General features: G+C 39.8%; 1 protein-coding gene across 1 annotated transcript in view; it reads left to right on the top strand.

The window, feature by feature from the left end:
- Nucleotides 1–20,651, top strand: part of col5a2a (collagen, type V, alpha 2a) — a 41,389-nt gene extending 20,738 nt beyond the window's left edge. The window contains exons 2-54 of the mRNA XM_024286753.2: nt 2,470–2,673; nt 3,073–3,092; nt 3,184–3,216; nt 3,303–3,335; nt 3,585–3,638; nt 4,351–4,443; nt 4,528–4,599; nt 6,833–6,877; nt 6,963–7,016; nt 7,166–7,219; nt 7,440–7,493; nt 7,587–7,640; nt 7,776–7,829; nt 7,914–7,958; nt 8,136–8,189; nt 8,359–8,403; nt 8,655–8,708; nt 8,790–8,888; nt 8,985–9,029; nt 9,116–9,214; nt 9,325–9,378; nt 9,463–9,570; nt 9,972–10,025; nt 10,219–10,317; nt 10,439–10,492; nt 10,753–10,851; nt 10,955–11,008; nt 11,143–11,196; nt 11,296–11,349; nt 11,468–11,521; nt 11,644–11,688; nt 11,759–11,857; nt 11,948–12,055; nt 12,245–12,298; nt 12,515–12,568; nt 12,695–12,748; nt 12,846–12,899; nt 13,412–13,519; nt 13,750–13,803; nt 14,173–14,226; nt 14,542–14,703; nt 14,802–14,909; nt 15,018–15,125; nt 15,202–15,255; nt 15,330–15,437; nt 15,642–15,695; nt 16,073–16,180; nt 17,453–17,506; nt 17,630–17,737; nt 17,911–18,220; nt 18,435–18,616; nt 19,086–19,328; nt 19,591–20,651. Of these exons, the coding sequence (XP_024142521.1) occupies nt 2,470–2,673; nt 3,073–3,092; nt 3,184–3,216; nt 3,303–3,335; nt 3,585–3,638; nt 4,351–4,443; nt 4,528–4,599; nt 6,833–6,877; nt 6,963–7,016; nt 7,166–7,219; nt 7,440–7,493; nt 7,587–7,640; nt 7,776–7,829; nt 7,914–7,958; nt 8,136–8,189; nt 8,359–8,403; nt 8,655–8,708; nt 8,790–8,888; nt 8,985–9,029; nt 9,116–9,214; nt 9,325–9,378; nt 9,463–9,570; nt 9,972–10,025; nt 10,219–10,317; nt 10,439–10,492; nt 10,753–10,851; nt 10,955–11,008; nt 11,143–11,196; nt 11,296–11,349; nt 11,468–11,521; nt 11,644–11,688; nt 11,759–11,857; nt 11,948–12,055; nt 12,245–12,298; nt 12,515–12,568; nt 12,695–12,748; nt 12,846–12,899; nt 13,412–13,519; nt 13,750–13,803; nt 14,173–14,226; nt 14,542–14,703; nt 14,802–14,909; nt 15,018–15,125; nt 15,202–15,255; nt 15,330–15,437; nt 15,642–15,695; nt 16,073–16,180; nt 17,453–17,506; nt 17,630–17,737; nt 17,911–18,220; nt 18,435–18,616; nt 19,086–19,328; nt 19,591–19,737 (4,379 nt within the window). The 3' untranslated portion in view covers nt 19,738–20,651. The remainder of the gene's footprint in view (nt 1–2,469; nt 2,674–3,072; nt 3,093–3,183; nt 3,217–3,302; nt 3,336–3,584; nt 3,639–4,350; nt 4,444–4,527; nt 4,600–6,832; nt 6,878–6,962; nt 7,017–7,165; nt 7,220–7,439; nt 7,494–7,586; nt 7,641–7,775; nt 7,830–7,913; nt 7,959–8,135; nt 8,190–8,358; nt 8,404–8,654; nt 8,709–8,789; nt 8,889–8,984; nt 9,030–9,115; nt 9,215–9,324; nt 9,379–9,462; nt 9,571–9,971; nt 10,026–10,218; nt 10,318–10,438; nt 10,493–10,752; nt 10,852–10,954; nt 11,009–11,142; nt 11,197–11,295; nt 11,350–11,467; nt 11,522–11,643; nt 11,689–11,758; nt 11,858–11,947; nt 12,056–12,244; nt 12,299–12,514; nt 12,569–12,694; nt 12,749–12,845; nt 12,900–13,411; nt 13,520–13,749; nt 13,804–14,172; nt 14,227–14,541; nt 14,704–14,801; nt 14,910–15,017; nt 15,126–15,201; nt 15,256–15,329; nt 15,438–15,641; nt 15,696–16,072; nt 16,181–17,452; nt 17,507–17,629; nt 17,738–17,910; nt 18,221–18,434; nt 18,617–19,085; nt 19,329–19,590) is intronic.
- The last annotated feature ends 238 nt before the right edge of the window (nt 20,652–20,889 follow it).

The raw sequence follows: 20,889 nt of genomic DNA, 5'->3' as shown, positions 1-20,889 counted from the left end.
GTTCCCAGTGGTCTTTTAATTATGATTATGCCGCTTTTATCCAAACTCAAAAAAATCTGTTTTGTTTTCTAGGACATAGTGTCTGTAGAGTGGTAGGAGTTGATTAGAAATTCACCTCTGAGTTGTGGGCGGGACTATTTATGCATAGCAACCTCACCCCCTAGCTTACAGCCCCTCACACAACCTAACATCAGTGGTGCAACAAAAATGGGTAGCATCATTGAAGCTATCCAGCTGTACAGTTTTGATTCAGGTGTCAGCTCAGACGGGGTAAATAACAAAGACGTACACGGATCTATTTGTCATCAAGTGGATTTCTACGTCATAATACGTTCTTTTTCCAAGTGGATTTTTTCTTCTGCTTTTGATTAACAACAATTTGAATAGAAAAATAATCAGGAATTCAATTTGAATCTTAATATTCTATAAAGATGTCCTCCATCATCAGAAAAATGTCACAAGAACATGTTCAAAACACCAAAACAGAATTGTCGGAGTTAATTTTTTTAGTGCAGATTCTGGATCTAAAAGTTGAACACAAAATTCTTAATCATCAACAATGATTTCTAAATAAATGTGTTGGTTAAAATCCCTGTTTGGTTGTGAAATTAAAGAAGACAAATGCTTGAATATTAGATTCCATGCTTCATTTGTGTATTCTCACAGTCGGATGTTTTTTAAATTAATAACCTTGTATGAATTTAAGGTTTTATTTTGAAAGGATCTTTCAAGATCTCATTAAAATAAACTCTTTGGTCATTTTTTTAAATTTATCTTTCACTTAAAGCACATCCTTAGACAGAACTAAAATGTGTAAATATATTTTTACAGAGTTAAATATGACCAATATGACAATACATATTACAATATGCATCATGACCTATACAGCTAAAAAATATAGTAGAAGAAGAGAAAGATCCTCATAAGGTGACTTATTTGGGTTCCAAATCAGCCTAAAAAGCTTCTGGATTGTTACTCGTTTAGACAAAAATGACCAACAAAATGATTTCTAAGCATAAATTGAGTCTTTTTAGGGACATTATAACACATGGGCGGGCAAACCTTCAATCATCCAATCAGAGGCTGACCGCTCCACCACTGCACCACAAGTCATAATACATCATTCATAGGATAAAGGCTTCATGCTCATTGCCAAGCATGGTGGTGGAAATATCATGGTTTGGGCTAATTTCCAAAATCCAGTAGTGTTTCATCATGAAACAGACTATAAACTCTTCAATGTGTGTGAATGAAAACAAAATGAATACAAATGGAAACTGTTCACAACTGAAAGAACACAACAGAAACGTCTTAAGGTCTCTAAGTGTTGTGTTGTGGTGGAATCTTCAGAGGGCTGAACATAAATGAACCCTAACAACCTAAAAACTGTGTTTTTATTGGATCACTTTGATGTTGGGACTAAAAGGGGATTCATAAACTTGATGGGATATTTTAAGCTTTTCCACACTGTTAGAATGGACACGTGTGATGTTTATGTGGCATGATTGTTTCCATAAATTGATGTCATTATTTTTATGTGACTACAGCAGCAATTTATGTTCAGGAAAGTAAATCATGAAAAATTGAAGAACAAACTTCCTTCTTCTGATCCTTTGGGTTCTAATCGGGCAGATCTAAGGCGTCCCTGAAAGTTGGATTTCCAACATCTTTGCAAAAACGCAGATATTAGAACAAGTATTTTGTGTTTTAGAAGTTTCTCTGAATTTACTGTGAAAGATCTAATCTTTAGTGCATCTTCTTTAAGAACATTAAGTATTCATGTCTCAATTCTGCAGCTGCTTCCAGTCCAGCTGCCACACCAACTCTGCAGGAGTTTGAAGCTCATAGCTGCCCTCTACTGCTCAACCTGAGAACTCCACTCTGCAGGGCTGAGGATCTTAGTTACAAACAAATTGGGATCCCGATGGAAGGATCATGTCTATAGATTCTTCACAGCTTTAGATTGATGGAAAACAATTTTGAATGTGTCGGACAACTTGAATCACAAGATCTACTTCTTTGGGGGTCGCAGGTTTTCTCCTCTGACAGTGAGTCCGGTTTGTGAGTGGTCGCCTCTGGAGGAAATGAGCTCATGTCTTGACTGCAGGAGATCTCACTGCAACAGAGGATCACATTTCCCAGAACTTTTTTTTTTCTTTTCCACTGAACAACACGTGCTGGAAACCTGTGTTTCCCATTACATGCATGTTTGCCTTTTCTCCGTTTGATTCCCTGAAGGACCTCTTTTGTTTAAATTCGCTTTGATTCAAAGGAAATAAAAGATACATTTCCTGTTGTAGTTTGTTCCTTATTTCTTATAAGGAAAGAATCAGCCACATTTTCCTTTTAAGTATTTAGCTGGCAAGTTATTTGTGTGTTTTTGTGTCATTGTTAGTTGTATTTATGAACATGTGTGTTCTTTCTGTATGGGAGAGGGGAAAAAAACATTAAAATTGTTGTCAATTCCAGATGATGACCTGGACTGCACTGTAGGCGAACAGAGATACTCAAACAAGGACATCTGGAAGTCGGAGCCATGCCGAATCTGTGCCTGCGACAACGGTCGGGTCCTCTGCGATGAAGTCCAGTGTGAAAAGCTGACCAACTGTGAGAGGATGTACATCCCAGACGGGGAGTGTTGCCCTGTGTGTCAGAGTGATAGCCCCAATCCAGGTGAGCAAGCTGGCTGCACGAGAAGAAACAAGTTTAAGGTTTAATACAGGTTTTAAACAAGGTTTACTGTCTTGATAAAATTGTTATTTCAGCATAAATGAGCAACAACTAATGGAACTACTGCCACTCTGCAGAAATTATGTCTAAGTAAATGACATATTTTTTTTATTTTGGCTTAAAAATGCATAATCATAACTAAGAGACCACTGGTGATGCTTTTACAATATATCAAAATATGTTCAGAGTGAGCTTTTAAAGACTGATGAACTTTGATAGAGCCCATACATCATAATAACCTTTGATCTGGTTACTTCAGAATAAGAACATGGAAAGTATTGTTGTGTTTTCTCAAGTTTTGACAATTCACTGACAACTTCTTGTTTCCTCCTCTCCATCTAGGCCCCGGCAGAGTCTTTAAGGTACGTGTCAGCTTCATGAGACCAGTCGCCATCATTTTTATTGCTTGTTTTATCATAGTTTGCTCATTAAAGGTTGATTCTGTTTCTTCAGGGCCAGAAAGGAGAACCTGGAGATGTTCCTATAGTAAGTCTTTGTTGATTACAGTAAAATTAAAAGCCATTCCGTTCAATCCAGCAGGTGAATGATGTTTTACTGATGTCTTCCTGCAGGTGACAGGCATCAGAGGACGTCCTGGACCCATGGTGAGCCTTAGTGGAACCTCAACTTTTTATGTCAGATTTTTATATTAGATCCTAGTCCACATCAGCTGACACTAGATGGCACAAGAGGGCAGTTACCTTCTGCAAAACCTCACATTGAAAGGATGTCTGCACTGCTGGAAGAGCAACTCTTCTGAGCAGAACTGCTATTCATTTTGATATTCTAACATTTGACGCAACAGCAGTAAATATATATAGGTTTTATTTGAACTCTCATGTTCATCATTTCAGGGTCCTCCAGGCTCTCCAGGAGACAGAGGACTACGTGGATCAAAAGGAAGGCCTGTATGTGACACACTGAATTTAAACATGATAAATAAATGTAATAATCTACAGTTCCCCAAAATAAAAAGAGTCTACAATAAATATAAAATACATAGAGTCATAAAATAATTTCAGTCAAGCATCTATGTGAAAATGTGAAAACATGTTAATTCAAAACAGGAACATTTTTCCTTAAAAAATTCCTGAGCGTCAATCTCATGACAGCTGGATGTTTTCATAACTGAGGTCATGGGAATAACCCCCCCGCACACAAAGTAACTGAAAGGTCACATTTGGAGGCAACAAAAAAAAAACCTAAACTCAGAGCTGTACTCAGAGCTAAATGGAAAGGAACTTCATAAAATTCAATTCAATCTAATCCTTATTTAATCTAATCCAAATACTCTTCTGATCTAATCCAAATCCAATCTTGATCTAATCCAAACTAATCAAATCCTAACCCTAATCTAATCCTAATTCAAATCCCAATCTAATCCAATTTAATCCCACCAATCCAATTCTAATCCAATCCTAATATTTTCCAAAACCTAATCTAATCTAATCCTAATCCTAATTTAATTTAATTATCTGAATCTAATCCAATCCAGTCAAAATTAAAGTTCCATTCATGAACACGTATTTTCGTGTTTAAGTTCACAATAAAATTAAATGTGTTGACTGCTACGAAACGATCGATCAGAAAATCCGTTAAAAAAATCTGTTTAACCTTCAGGGAATGCGAGGCCCTCCAGGCTTTGATGGAGAGCCTGGTATACCAGGTCAACCTGGGGAACCGGGACCCCCAGGTCCTCCTTCACAACATGGGGTGAGCTGCATATAATTTCTGTACTATCAGAATTTCACATGCAGATTATAGGCTAACATGAAATGACCTTTGACTCATCTACAGGGACTGGGAGCCCACATGGCTCAGGGATTCGATGGGAAAACTGGACCTCAAGCCATGCTGAACGGGGCAAGGGTAAGAGGGCGTCTGGAAACACGAGTTTAATAAACCTGATGGTCTTTTATGAGCTAAACAACAAAGAGATAAGGAGTTATTTGCCATTTCTCCCAATTTAGCCTCACTTAAAAATGCCCGTACAGAGGTTTGACAGGCTGTGTGTTTTAGTAAGTCCTGATAACTGAACGTGGGAAGACAGAGACACGCTGCAGGGGAGGTTGTTAGAGGAGAATTTACAGATCTCCAGCAGAGCTCTGCGATGTAACCAGATGATCAGAACAGTTCAGATTATGAGGAAAGGATCCTGCTGAGGTTCAAAAAGATGCTGAGAAAAGTTACCTTTGTAGACTTTTACACTATTGTAAGACAAGAAGAGAACCCCCCCAAGAGACAAAATTAACTTTAGGGAATAAACTGTACATAAAAACAAACTCATTTATGATCATTTTAAATTGCAATAGTAAATAAATCAACTACAAAGGACCCAGCTGCTTAAAGGTCTTATATTTATTTAATGTCAGCGGACATTATTGTTCTCTAAATCTTCCATATGGAGGTCAGTGAAACTCTGGACACCACTGCAATGATTCTCCATAGCCTAGATCTGCCTCTACCAGACGGTATTTTCTCCTGGTAATGGATTGCCTTTTAGGGTACCTCCTAACTTTCACACATAGGGAAAAGCTTCTCAATTAAGGCAGGTTTATAAACGACAGGAAGTGAATCGAGAGCTGTTCACCATGTAACCAGGAGGCTTGTTACACAAGAAAGTCTGTCAGCGCTGACTTTAATAATTAGTTAGACTAGTTACTGTTGTCTAATCCTCAATTCTAGAATGGCCTTCTGTAAGACTTCAACTCTCAAGCTAAGAAGACATGCGTTCAAGAACTCGTGTTTAGCATGTTCTTGAAATGGCATTTCGACAATGGTGTTCACACCGGGCAAGCAGGGAAGGACTTCTTCTTCTTCTATGGTTTACTAGCACATGTCCGCCACCTACAGTTAAAAAAGGCTCGGTGCAAAATGTCAAAGCGGTGCAAATATTTTGACTCTTGCTCCAAGCTTTTTCTTTCACAACTCTATTCCAATATATAAAAGACTTGGTGTCATAGAATTCAGGCAAGACACAAACCGCATCATTTCGATGGGGTTGGCACCTCTGTGAATTAAAATCCATCCGTCACCATCAATTCATGATTGGTCAAGGTTCAACCTTGTTTTGCAGCAGTATTGCTACACGAATGTAGCTATACAAGAGCGTTGAATGCAGAACGCCGAAACGCGCATCTATGTCCGTTTACATACAGTTTTCATTGGAACTGACCAATTGAATGTGTAAATGTAACTTATTAGCTTACCTTTGGAAGGGACAGGATGGATACTGTCAGAGCCAATTTCATCTCTTACTAATACATAGAGTTGATGGTCACTGTTTTGGAGAAACTTGATTTCTCATATCCAGGTCTACCAAATACAACCTGGCTCTTGTTCAAATCTCTACATTCTGTAGCAATAATACACACTGAATGGGTAATCTTCAACTCCATCCATAGGATTCTGAATGACAAGTAAAGCCTGAAGTGGGAGGGGCATATTGATTGGGGTTTGCTCGGCCAACCTCGACAATGTTTTAACAACTGGCAAAGGGGCGGGACAAAAAAAAAATAAGCCAGAAATTGTTGTCCGGCTGTTAGTTTTGTGGAAATATTTTCTATTGTAATGGTCTGTTTTAATATTTAAGGTCAGTTGAGACGTATTCTCTATTGACCAAATAACTTTCATGACTAGGAAGTTTTGTTTCTCTAGTTTTGGCTTGCTGGGATTGTTGCAGGGTTTCTCCATCACTAGTAAGGCCATATTGACCAGGATGTCATCTTAGTCTGAAGACCGTGAACAGAACCCCCAATTTTTCGAAGGTCTAAGCACATTAACCAAACCACATACAAAAAAATGAGGAGTTTGACTAACTTTGATCTAGATGCAGAAATTGCCCATTTACATAACTTCAACATGTTTTCCTCAGTGGAATCTTGAATATATGCTAAGGAGGTTGATTTATGTGATTTTGGTAGGGAAAATCACTGTAAAGACCTTATTTTTTGGTCAAGTATAATTACATTTATGAGATTAGCAACTTGTAACAGTAGCTGGTTATCTTAGAATAGCAACAGTTAGGCTTATAGAGCATTTATAAACCAATAAAAAGACAAAAAAGATCATACTGATAGATCTTGATTGTCGCTTGTTGCAGGGAGAGGCTGGAACAAGAGGACCTCCAGGACCGAACGGTTCACCTGTAAGTCCGTTGCATCTACTATATGTAATCTACACAGCATTGTCTTGCAGTTTTTTGCTTAACGTTCTTAATTTTTCTTTTAAAGGGTCAGTCTGGACCACAAGGACTCCCTGGAGATGTTGGTGAACCAGGACAAATGGTATTGCCTTGCTCTAATCTAATTTTCTAGTGCGCATTTAGTAAAAACATTCATTCAAAGTAGGATTTCACTTGATTTTGGTTCTCTACACTCTGGAGTGATTACAGAAAACCCTGTTTCACTGTTTGTAACGCACCTGTGTCTGTTAGGGACCACCTGGGCAAAGGGGACCTGAGGGGCCTCCAGGGAAACCAGGAGAAGATGTGAGTAAGCACTGGACTATTTTTCTGTTTCAGCCAGTGCATCTCAGTACAGAAAAAAAGGCAATTCTCTGTTGTGTTAGTCCTAATTTTCAAAATGTTACACATGTATCGCAGAAATCGATGGGAAAGCTTAAACATTTAATGTTTGGAGGCAGTTTCTGTCCTTTTAAAGTAAAATTCTTGTTTTCAAACATGTGAAATAAGTGATGTTCACACACAGGGAGAAGCGGGTAAAGCCGGAAACCCTGGAGAGGTTGGGTTCCCTGGATCAGCAGTAAGTCTTTAGCTCTCAGTTTAAGGATAATCTTCTACATTTATTTAAATGACACTGTTTTAAGCAATGATTTTCCACCTTTGTACATTTTAGGGACCCAGAGGATTTCCTGGTACACCAGGACCACCTGGTATTAAGGGTCACAGAGTGAGTATCAACTGAGAATCTGAGAATTGTGTTGCTAAAATTATTGTCAGTGTAGTTTTTATTATTATTCATTGTATTATTTGCCATCTCCAAATGGCTGAGAGTGTCTAACTTTTTCTTGTCTCTTATGAACAGGGTCATGCTGGACCAATCGGCTTAAAAGGCGAAACTGGATCTGTTGGATCAAAGGTATAAAGAGTGTAAAACAATCATGAAGTTGGCTTCAGCATCACAAAACGATTGACTTTTTAAAAAAAAACAACTAATTTCTAGGGTGCCACAGGGGGCCGTGGTCCAATGGGAGCACCGGGACCAATGGTAAGCTCATGTTTAATTCAAGTTTTAGTCTCTATAAAACCACCAAACTACACTATTGTTTGACTCATCTGTTATTTGGATGAATCTAGTGGGTTTTCCACCTCTGAGGTTTTTTCTCTCTCGTCTTTTCTTGGTTCAGCAAGAGCAGCTCTTATTTATGTTTGTCTTTATTTCCAGGGTCCTGCTGGGATGCCTGGGGAGAGAGGACGTCCTGGACCCAGCGGCGTTCCAGTGAGCACATTACTGCAAACCATTTATTTTTCTCTATCTCCAAGAGTAGTGTGATAGATGATAGATGATACCTGTGTTTTTGCGAATATTTTAAAATACCATGTTCAGAAAAAATGTGAAGCTTAACAAAAAGCACGACTCACTCGTGCGTTCTCTATTTGTCTGTCAGGGTAAACGTGGCTCACCTGGAAACCTGGGGAAACCTGGTCCAATGGTAAGTCAGCATTGACAAATGTGAAACACTTGAGGGGTTAGCAAATGGAAATGAAGTCATACTTTTGTTACAACCCTTTTTTGGCAATAAAACATTGTTTACTTTAGGGAACAAACCCACAACTGCTGATATTTGTTGTATGATGAATTGATATGAACCCTTTGCCCTATTATTACACTATTTCTGGAATCACAGCGGTCATCTGATCCACTTGTTTTACTATTGTTGTTTTTGTTTTTGTTTTTTTATAGGGTCCTTTGGGTCTCAGTGGCCCACCTGGATATCCTGGAACCCCTGGCATGAAAGTAGGTGCCTCAACCAGAACGCAATTTAGTTTGTGTGTGCTATTTATTAATATTTTTTTGCTATTTTTGATCGTTTTCTAGGGACAACCCGGTCCCACAGGTGTGCGTGGTCCAGAAGGCCCACAGGGGCAGAGAGGAGAGACAGGTCGCCAGGGTACCCCTGGACCAGTTGGCCTAAGGGTAATTTTGTGACTCTTTCAATGCTTTGGCATCACACCAAGTACTTAAAAGAGGATCAGTGTATCAATACCGTTTATTCATGATATACATTCACAGGGTCCCATGGGAGGAGATGGGGGACCTGGTACCAAGGGACCAGTGGTTTGTACAATTATTCCATTTAAGCAAATTGTGCAGTGAGTTATCAAATACACAGAGGTCAAAATTACATGGCTGATTCTTTACAGGGCAATGTTGGTCCCCAAGGTCCAGGGGGCCATTCTGGACCTCCTGGTCCACCAGGACCTCAGGGAAGCACCGGTCACCCTGGTATCAAAGGCCAAGGGGTAAACTGGTTCTTTTGGTTCATTTTTGATCGATAAAATGCAAAAAAAAAAACAAAAACAAAAAACGGACTGGCTGCTGACATAATTATTTTTTTTAATGTGTTGTTTAGGGAGATCTTGGAGTGGCAGGGTTTAAAGGAGAAGCTGGACCTAAAGGAGAACCTGTATGATTCCAAAAAAAAAAAAAAAAACATTGACCAAATGCTAAAAGTAAATACTTACCGTGAATTTGGTCTGTTTTTCTTCAGGGTCCACCAGGCTCCCAGGGTGTGATCGGACCTCAGGGTGAGGAAGGAAAGCGAGGACAACGTGGGGACCCCGGCTCTGTTGGCCCTACTGGTCCTGTCGGAGAAAGAGTACGTCAGCATTGTTGTCCTTTTTCTAATTTTTACGCAAGATTCGAATATTTTCTATTGTAATTTTGTATGTGAAATAGTTTAGACTGAAAGAAAAATATTTGATGATAAATTCTGACACAATTCAAAACTTCAGACAAGTCCAGTAGTTGACATTTTGGGCCACATCTGGCTCTCATAACACTTAACAGACAATGTTTCAAAGAGTCTCAAGGGGTCATAAGTGGCCCTAATTGGGCTCTAATGAGTTTGGGTCATTGCTGCCTTTTTCATAGCTTATCAAAACCGAAAATTTTAAAGAACTGGTTCTTGAGAATCAAAGGGGCTGATAGGGTTACGACTTTGTAATCCAGACCCTTGGTGTTTGATTTGATCAGCGTCTATATTTCATCTGTTTTCAGGGAGCTCCAGGAAACAGAGGATTCCCTGGTGCTGATGGTCTACCAGGACCTAAGGTACACAGCCATTTTATGTCATCTTCACTCTGATCAAAATTAGCAACAATATAATTATATATATATATATATATATATATATATATATATATATATATATATATTTTTTTTTTTTTAAATAAATGTTTGCTTTGTCCTGGGATGTTTTAAATGGACAATTGAATGAAAGACTTTTTATTTTTTATTTTTAAAGGGTGCCCAAGGAGATCGTGGCACTTCAGGCCCACCAGGGCCTAAAGGTTCTTTAGGAGACCCAGGTCGTCCAGGAGAACCTGGTCTACCAGGTGCAAGGGTAACACAAGAGCCTGACCTTTTATTTTTGTTTTATTTTTTTTTTTAATTTGCAGTATCAAAATGTTTTCATCTCATTACTTCAAGTTAAAATTCAATTGTTGCATATCTCTTTTTAAAAGGGTCTTACTGGAACACCTGGAGTCCAGGGAGCAGAAGGAAAGCCAGGACCCTTGGTAGGTGCTCTGTGCAATAAGGAAATCTGAAGAACTGATTAGTAAGATATGGTAATTAAAATATTTGCGTCTATTCACATATTTGGCAGCTGCACAAGACAGAAAGGTTTTTTAAGAACCACTTTTTGGCTTTTCCACCTGGGGCACAAATACAGTGGACAAAATGCCCACTATGTCATTTGAAAAAGCATGCAAATTATGCTATGTAATTTGTTATGTTGTCTTGACCAAACTGTGGTCTTTTTTTATTTTGTCTGTAGGGGGCTCCAGGTGAAGATGGTCGTCCAGGCCCAGCAGGGTCCATTGGAAACAGAGGCCCTGCAGGAACCATGGGCGTGCCTGGTCCCAAAGGTTTCAACGTAAGACTGGACAGAGAACCAAAACTGTTTAATATTATTCATTAAATTGATGTTTGCATTTACTAAAATCTGCTCTAATTTGAAAACAATTTTGCTCTGAAAGGGTGATCAAGGAAAAACTGGTGAACAGGGATCTGCAGGAGTGCCAGGTCAAAGAGTAAGTATTGGAGTAATGAGTAAGAGTAGAAAAAAAGAATATCAAAATGAGTGTAGCCTGTATTTTGTTGGCATTTCTTTAGCAATAGAGAGTATTTAAACATTTAATGGAGAGGTTTGTCTCTCTGTGATCAGGGCCCTCCAGGAAAGGATGGAGAAGTTGGTCCTGCAGGTCCTCCCGGCCCACCTGTAAGTTAAAGCGTTTCTCTAACAACCCACAAAATTTTCAACATTTTTTTGTTTGTTTCTATGACTGGATAAATTCATATGAATATGCCTGTCCTAAAGGGAGTTGCAGGAGAACGAGGAGAGCAGGGACCGCCAGGTGTAAACGGATTTCAGGTTTGTATCATTCTTTAGTTCTGCGTTTATTTATAAAATGTCATCAATGAAAGATCAACTAAGTGTTTTAATGATTAAATCTGTTTAAAAGACGCTCTAAATATATATATATTTTTAGGGTCTACCTGGCAACCAAGGTCCTCCTGGAGAACCTGGTAAACCAGGTGATCAGGTAAGTCTTCCAAAAGTGATTAAAATTCACCTGTTGTTCAAAACTTTGTTTAGTGGTATTTTAGCGGTATTCATTGAACCCAAAATGGACACTTGAGTTTATGTCTTTTACTTTTTCATCAGGGCATTCCTGGAGAGCTTGGTCCTGTGGGTCAAGTTGGACCTAGGGTATGTGCCTTCACCATGAAATCAACAGTATCTACTCTCGAGTAGGTATTAACATTGATGCTTTTTTTAGGGTGAGCGTGGTATTCCTGGGGAAAGAGGAGAAATGGGCTCAAGTGGCTTGCAGGGACCTAAGGGTATTCCTGGTGCACCAGGTCCAGATGGACCAAAGGTATTAATTACCATCTTTCGGTTACAGTTAAAGTGCAAACTAGTTTAAGATGTTTTTTGTTCAATAATTGTGCTACATTTATCTGTTTAGGGTAGCCCTGGTCCCACTGGTGCCTTGGGTGACATGGGTCCCCCTGGTCTTCAGGGAATGCCAGGAGAGCGAGGCATATCTGGTCCTCCTGGACCAAAAGGTGACAGAGTAAGTTTGTCACTGTCTTGGTAAAAGAAATGAAGTTCTGGTGATGTTTAGGAGACCTTAAAGTTTGCATGAATAACTTTGAGTTTGATTTTAAATTAAAGACAAGGTAAACTTTCTGGGGTCCTATTGTCTGCTTGCCCTGGTAATTGAAAAAAAAAAACCTTACTCTTCTCTCTCTTCTTTGTTTAGGGAGCAATTGGTGAGAAGGGATCAGAGGGTACGCCTGGAAATGATGGTGCAAGAGTAAGCAATTCACACTGAACTCATTTTAATTTGACATTGTGATGAACAAAGACGTTTAAATCTCGCTTGTTAAAAAAAAAAAAAAGAGCAACAGTTTCTGGGTGATTGAGCCTTGCCTCTGTTACAGCTTGTGCCGTCAGGACACACTTTTTTTTATAATATTCATGAGCAATTTAGCTATTGGAGGCAGACAAATGTTCTCTCTTGTGCTTGCAGGGAACCCCCGGACCTGTTGGACCAGCGGGACCCGCTGGACCAAGTGGTGAAAAGGTAGAGTTTTAAAGCATGTCTGAAGATAAATGTCCTTCATTTCAGAACATAAAATGTAATAATGCACAAGTTCAATGCAGGAATGTTGAATGTTTTTTGGTAAACATGTAAATACTTATTTTGTAGGGAGAACCTGGACCCAAAGGACCCCTTGGACCTCCAGGATCTAGAGGAATTCCAGTGTGTAGACCAAATCAATATTTTCAACTTGCATGTGAATTAATAGTCTCCCTGTTTGTTGTTTTGCAGCACAAGTGTAACCCATGTTTTATTTCAGGGAGCAAGAGGTGACCCTGGACCAATTGGTGCTGTTGGATTTGCTGGACCCATTGTGAGTAACTTCTCTCTTCATACACCAGTATAACAGAAATAATGCTGCAGGTACTCCAAAGCCTCGTTTTCACAGAGCGGCAAGTTCCAATAAAGTCCAGTTCAGAAAGGACCAGGAAAATCAGGGGAGTGTTTGCACTCAAAGTTGGGCCATTACATCACATGCAGGGTAAAGCTAACAACAGTAACAATGGAGGTCATTCAACTTCAATTTTTTTACCACTTGGCTTTTAGTACTTTGAATACACGAAGCAATTAATGCTGTCTGAGTGAAGGTCGTGGGAAGCAAAGAGGAGTAAAGCCGCTTTATTTTGTCGTTTTCTGCCAATCAACGGGTTTCACTTGCAGCTCCACGCTAATTCCATTTTCCTATGGACTTGGAACCAACAGGGTTTGATCTGGCTCAATGGGTCCATTTTATAATGTAAGCGTTCAAAATACCGGATCGTACCGCTCAGTGAAAACAAGGCAAAAGAGTCAACTATGCCTGCTAATGGTAATAACACTTTCTAGGGTCCGGATGGCCAACCAGGAGTCAAGGGAGAGCCTGGAGAGCAAGGACAGAAAGGAGATGCTGGTTCTCCAGGACCACAGGGCTTGGCTGGTGCCCATGGACCTCCTGTAAGCTTAACCTCCAAAAGACAATATGCAACATTTTTAATGTAAACTTAAATATATAATTTATCACCTCTATATATTCAGTTAGCCCTCCACACATTTTGTCACATTACATCCAATTTTTGTTTTACAAATTTATTGCCTATTTAGCTCCTGAGAAGAATCAAAATCCTAATGTTTAAAATAATGTTGCTAAAACTCTTTCTGATTATTTGTTTTATTTCTATATTTAGGGTCCAGCTGGTGTTGCTGGATTGAAAGGAGGACGAGGAACACAAGGTGCACCGGTAAGATTCTAAATCATGTTATTAAAGATGTTTTCAAAGAAGATTTGCTGGATTATCATTTACGTATCCAAAAAAAGAGTTTTATTAATGAATTATTAATATTCCTACTCTTTTCTTTTCTTTTAATGTATTGATTGATTCACACATTAATCCATTTGAATTCAATCATCAACTTTTTGGTTGTCATAGTCTAAAAGAGCCAAGATGGATATGGAATGCCCAACATTTAAGTTTACACTTTTCTCCTCCATTTCTGGTTAAATTCAGTGAGTTTGCTTGCATAGAACTGGGGTTAGATAAACAAAACAATACAAAAAAAAAGAAGAAGAAAATCAACATACCAATATCTAAGACTACTTCTGCTGACAGGGCCCCACTGGTTTCCCTGGGTCTGCAGGACGAGTCGGACCACCTGGCCCAACCGTGAGTAATGCCAAACTACACACAATAGCCCATAACCTTAACAAGAGCTACAAATGGTCATGATTAAGTTAATATAAACAATAAATCCAATTCATAAGCATAGCTCTTAAGTAAATTTCTACAACACTTTGCGTCTTATTTTTTTTTAGAACCAAAACAAATATCTTAATACAAATATATTTATATTATTTCATTTTACAGAAAAAAACAAGCAAACAAAGTTACACTTGGAAGACACAATTTCTAACTACATATATAACGTGTTTTGGCGCAGGATCTTTTAAAACAGCTTACTGGATAAAAATGTCTTCTTAGGGTCCCGTTGGAGAAGCTGGCCCACCTGGACCACCAGGAAAAGAGGGTCCTCCTGGACTTCGTGGAGATCACGGACCTCCTGGAAGACAAGGTGAGCGAGGACCTGCAGGACCACCGGGGAGCCCAGGAGACAAAGGAGATGCTGGAGAAGATGGCCCCACGGTAAACTGATCTGCAGTTTAAAGACTATGCTTAGACCGAAGTTTGGTCAGATCCTGCAGAATTAAATCTCAACCCATTATGCTATATTACCTTTTTAGGGTCCAGATGGTCCTCCCGGTCCAGCTGGTACCACAGGACAAAGAGGCATTGTTGGACTTCCAGGCCAGAGGGGAGAGCGTGGTATGCCAGGACTTCCAGGACCTGGGGTTTGTGATATTGTGGCTCTCTTTCTACTGCAATGTGTATTGCAGAAGTACAGTTGCGAAGACTCACAGAAGTATGAAATATTTTGTGATCAAGTTGTCTTTTTGCAGGGTCCACCAGGAAAGCAGGGAGCCCCAGGACCATCTGGAGACAAAGGCCCTGGAGGTCCAGTTGGTGCTCCAGGTGCTACTGGACCCCGAGGAGATCCTGGTCCTGAGGTAAGCACATGCTTTGAACTACATTTGTACTCAAAGTTACATTTAAATCCTTTAAGTGATTCTGTTTGGTTCTTAGGGACCTGCAGGAGCTGATGGACCCCCAGGGAAAGATGGTCTTCCTGGACAAAGGGTAAGATTTAACTGATCAGAGGATTCCCTTGTATATTTTTATGTTTCAAGGCACTTACAGATATTACATTTCAGGGAGACCGAGGAGATCTTGGCCCAGAAGGCTTGATTGGTCCCCAGGGACTTCCTGGACCTAATGGCCCTGTTGGTGCACCAGGTGATCCAGGAAAAAGAGGAGAACCTGTAAGTACATTTTTTTCAGCTTACCTTTTGTTTTTTATTTATAGTAATATACATTCTGAAAAGAGAATATTTTGAAGATAGTTCTGATGCTTTCATTTCAGACAATACAAATGATGGGTTAACAGGCATAAGGGTGATGGGCTTTTTCACATAGCTGACAGTAGTCTTATTTTTCCGTGAAGTTATAATGTTTAAAATCCTCAGGGCTCAAGAGGACCTCAAGGCCCACCTGGACCAGCTGGGAAGAGAGGACTGGGGGTAAGAATATGTCTTATCATATGATAAAGACATTAGGATGTCAAGCAAAATGTACTGAACTATTTCAGTCAAAGGAAATTAATTTGTCGCAGACATTTAGAAAAGATTAAAGTTAATTTGAACGTCTTTCTTTAGAATCTTCAATTAGCTTTCAAACTCCTGAGTGTGTGAAATTTGTTTTTTGCACATCACACTTAGCTGTAAAGATGGCACCATTTGGTTGTTTAGCCCCCGCTAATCCTATTCAATCTTGATGGTGAAATTTTAATCTGGGTCCATTTATGCAGTCTTTGGTATGACCTGACTGTGGATAGATACTCTTTCCTAATCTATTAAGAATAAAATCCACAACATTTGATTTTACATTTTTAATTTAGGGACCTCAAGGACCAAGAGGAGACAAAGGAGACCTCGGTGATCATGGAGAAAGAGGCCAGAAAGGACACAGAGGTTTCACTGGTCTACAGGGTCTTCCTGGACCTCCGGTAAGTAAAAACCATGGTTGACAACACAGTAATGCCATCTCATTTGTAGGCTGTTCTACTGGAGTGACTGCATTGTATTTGTTTTTAGATGCACTTTAAGACACCCATGTTGGTATAAGGAATGTTTGTTGGAATGGTCAGTCAGACTAAAAACTGATGTCAAACACAAATTTAAGTTTGTCCAAAAAAATATTGGCATGGCTTTTAAAAAGTTGCATTTCTGGATTAATGTGAACAATCTAATATTTTAGCATCACAGATAAATCCATGTAATCTCATGAGGCAGCATGACTGTTGGAGATTTGGTTTAGCTGCAGGCATATTTTAAACCTGTGACACTCAACCTCACCAAGATCAATGAAACTGTCACAGACTTGGACATAACCACAAAAGAATAGTCATTACATTAGGGTGTGTTCAACTGGAGACATTTGGCTTGCTTAAAGTGAACAAAAGTTTGTTTACCCCAATAGTATCAAAGCAGCAAGGCAAAAGTGTCGTACCTGACATTGATATAGATGTTCAAAATTCGTCTGCAAAATGTTAAATTTGAATACGTGAACTATCCCGTCAAGGATTGCAAAGCAATGGACATCCATTATTCTTTGTCTGGTTTCTTCGCCTGGCCTTTGTAATTCCTGTTTTTTTCAAAACAGAAGTCTCCGTTTGATGGCAGTCTGAATACAGACCAAATACAAGGTTCGGGACTCGATCTGGACCAAATAAAGCGGACTTAGTCCAGACCAACTGACATTTCCACTCTAAATACACCCTTAGTGTGGCCAGATTGGTTAGTTAATGAAAAGTGTCGATGAAGGGATGAAATGTAGACAGACACTACGGCACTTCTGCATGTTGATTGCAATCAATTGCCAATTGATATCCTTCTCAACAATTAGGTATTGGAGCACAGAGACCTTTTTCTTCCAGATTCTGTTTACTTTTAGACCCTGGAGAAGATTTCCATCTGTAAAAGGATAAGGAAAATAAAATGGGCAATTTAAATTCCTTGAATAATCTGGATTGTTTATTATTATGATAAATATGTACGGAACGATGAACACAGGCTTACTTTTACATCACCAAAAGTCCCCTAAAGCTGAAGTATGTATTTATTTATTCATTTAATTGACAGAGACAATGCACATTTAAAAGCATTGCTGCCAATGCACCTGAGTTAGCTCAAGAGCTATTTCTCATCTGCTGCTAAGTCAACGACAAGGATTGTTCCGAGCGGAAAACTGACTGTTATACTCTATTTTTTCTTATAAGGGTACCACTGGTGAACAAGGAGCTCCAGGAATTGTTGGACCAGGTGGTCCCAGGGTATGTTCCGGTTTATCTTTAAAGAATTGCATTTTTTTTTTAAATACAAGTTTAAAATTTAGCAGAAATACAATCTGAATGTAGAGATGGTACTAAAGCATTTTTTATGGATTACGATGTCAGGGGCCTCCTGGACCTGTTGGGCCTCCTGGAAAGGAAGGATACATGGGCCAGCCAGGGCCGATGGGACCTCCAGGAACCCGTGGACTCAGTGGAGAAATAGGACCTGAGGTATTACCTGAGCACCGTGAGGATAGCGTGCAAAATTCATAAAGTTTATCAGCAAAGAGTTGGTCATTACAGTGATGAACATCTTTTTAACAGATGTCCGTCAGTAAGCAATAAAGTTCCCAGCTTTCATCTGGGGAAGGATTTGACCTTTTTCTTTTCTTACGATTCTATAGGGCCCTCCTGGTGAACCTGGGCCTCCTGGCCCGCCCGGTCCCCCTGGACCTCCTGTAGCGGCTATGGATGACCTGTTTGGAGGCCCACAGGATTATGACTCCGGGCCACCTCCTCCACCTGAGTTCAGTGAAGACGAAGCCTTGCCCAACAGCAACTCCAGCACCATTGTACCGATCGATCCTGGAGTTCAGGCCACTTTGAAGGCCCTGAGCAGCCAGATCGACAGCATGAAGAGCCCCGACGGCAGCAAGAAACACCCTGCCAGGACCTGTGATGACCTGAAGAGGTGCTACCCTATGAAGAAGAGCGGTGAGTACTGTAGAGGCAAAAAATTGACAATCCCACAACAGGCTCTTATTGAGTCCTTGTTTTTGGAAAAACATAATGAAATGTGGAGGAATTATTTCCAACAGTGGATCAGCCAAGAACATGTCAAATCTCAATCCATTTGCAGAATTTCTGTTGCAGCAATAAATACTTGAGTAACTTAACAGTTTCCCCCCGATGTTCATATCTTGTGTAGGAGAATACTGGGTAGATCCAAACCAAGGCAGTGCAGAGGATGCCATCAAAGTGCACTGCAACATGGACACTGGAGAGACATGCATTTCTGCCAACCCATCCAGCATACCTCGTAAAGTGTGGTGGAGCTCCTCCAGGAACAAACCTGTGTGGTTTGGAGCAGACATCAACCGTGGAACCCAAGTGAGCAATCACTCTGAATGTTTTACAATTTTAAGACTACAAATAAAAGGTTAAAAAATGTCCCAGAGAGAAGATGGGAACTTTAGAGAAACAGAGCAAATGCCATTCCAAAAAAGAGCTTGCATCTCTTTGCTGCCGATGCTAAGATTTAAGCTAAATCTACTTACTAGAAGCTAAAGGTTTAAGTTAACTCTACTTACTAGCTGCTAAAGATTTAAGCTAACTCTACTGACTAGCTGCTAAAGATTTAAGCTAACTCTACTTACTAGCTGCTAAAGGTTTAAGTTAACTCTACTTACTAGCAGCTAAAGATTTTAACTGTTTCCCAGCAGCTACAGATTCAAGCTAACTCTACTTGATACCAGCATCAGAAAAAAAAGACTATACATTTCCCATAAGACCATGCAGCTGAGTCTCCCTGATACATCTGTAGCTGCGCCATTAAATTTCTCTTATTTGTGTTTTTCAGTTCACTTACGGCAACCAAGATCAGTCGGTACACTCTGTCACAGTGCAGATGACCTTCATCCGACTGCTGTCCAAAGAGGCCTCACAGACTATCACCTACCACTGCAAGAACTCTGTGGCCTACAAGGACGCAAAGAATGGTAACTTGAAGAAAGCTGTCCTCCTCAAGGGCTCCAATGACTTGGAGCTGAAGGCAGAGGGGAACAACCGCTTCAGATACACAGTGCTGGAGGATTCCTGTACGGTGAGTCACAACACCCTGGCCCAAGCATTGCCTTGTAGCCCCAAACCAAAGCTCTATAGTAATCTATAGATATATAGGTTCTCTAAGGCACTCTAGATTATGAGGCGCACTTTCATTTTTTGAAAAAAATAAAAATAAAAAAAAACAAGACTTTTAAATGTGAAATATAGTGTGGAAAATACAATACCTAATATATTCCACTTGTCTGGTTTAAAAGGTCACATCCTGATAGTCACAGAAGCTGTTTGTCTCTCTTTCACAGCAACCAAATGGCAACTGGGGCAAGACAGTGTTTGAGTACAGGACACAGAAAACTGCCAGACTCCCCATTGTGGACATTGCCCCCGTGGACATTGGTGGCCCCGATCAGGAATTCGGCATGGATATTGGGCCAGTGTGCTTCTTGTAGAGCCGCCAGGAAGGACGCATGGAGGACTTTCTGGGGACTGTTGAACTGACGGCTGATGCGATCAGCTGCATTGTACATAGAAGTACTGAGGACTGTTCCGGCCCTGTGGCGAGATATTTATTGTGCCTTTTCAAGCCCAGTTCAAGACATCAAAGATTTGCGAGTTAGCTAAAGTGTATGAAAATTCCTTAAAGTCCCACTCATCCGTCTCTTGTAAGTTTAAGCTTCACTCATTGTGAACCTAATTTTAACAAATCGATGCCATAGGTTAAAAAAATGTCTTGTAACTAGCATCCAAGGACAGTCGCTCTGAGTCTGCATCCCATCTCTACAACTCCTTTCCCAGATCTTTCCTGTAAAATTGATCAAATACTTTAAATATGGTGCTATTAGGAGAATCACAGTTGCTGATGAGTTTGCAGATGCAGTGCTGATGATCTGATGTCCAGATATTTTAAGTTCTGTGCTGACCACGAAGAAGATCGGGACTGTCGATTGCTCGGTGTTAGCTACCTCGTCACCAGAACGGAGAAAAACGATGACACCCCATGTAAACCTTCTCTGCACCAGGTGCCGTTTGTGTAAGTAGTGTGATCCTTCTGTCTGTGTGGTCGAGGACAGGCTCTGGTAAATAAAGATCTTTTTTGTCAACTGTGGAGGGATGAATAAGGTGGTGTGTGCTGATGGGTAATTTTTTTCTTTTTTTCTTTCATGTGGTACAATAACAAGTGGTGCAATATAACCTCTTTTTATGCATGCCGGCTCTCCCTTTGCAGTGTCTTCTATGCGCCTGAAAGCTTTTTTTTTTTTTTTTAATGATCCGTTTCATAGAACAAAATAGCTGTGAGCGGCTGTTTGTTTTTTTTTTTTCTTAATTTTTTGCTATGCAACAAATTAAAGCAAATGCTTGTTAATCCCCCCGAGCTTTTGTCACATTGATTAAATTGTTACCAGCCTCAGGAAGATGGTCAATCTGGACACAGATAATCCAGTTTGGTTAAGAACAAATATTTGAAAACTATCACACAAAAACAGTTGTTTACTTGACAATAGATTTTATCTGTTTGTGACTACAAAATTGAAATTCCAGCATATTTATTACAGGTTTGTAGAAAAGGGAAGGAAGACAGTCTTTATTTTTCAAAATAAATG

This window comes from Oryzias melastigma, linkage group LG21 (assembly GCF_002922805.2).
Source record: "Oryzias melastigma strain HK-1 linkage group LG21, ASM292280v2, whole genome shotgun sequence".
In the NCBI taxonomy this organism is placed as follows: domain Eukaryota; kingdom Metazoa; phylum Chordata; class Actinopteri; order Beloniformes; family Adrianichthyidae; genus Oryzias; species Oryzias melastigma.
The sequence above is the reverse complement of the archived record's forward strand: the minus strand, read 5'-3'. Positions and strand labels throughout refer to the sequence as shown.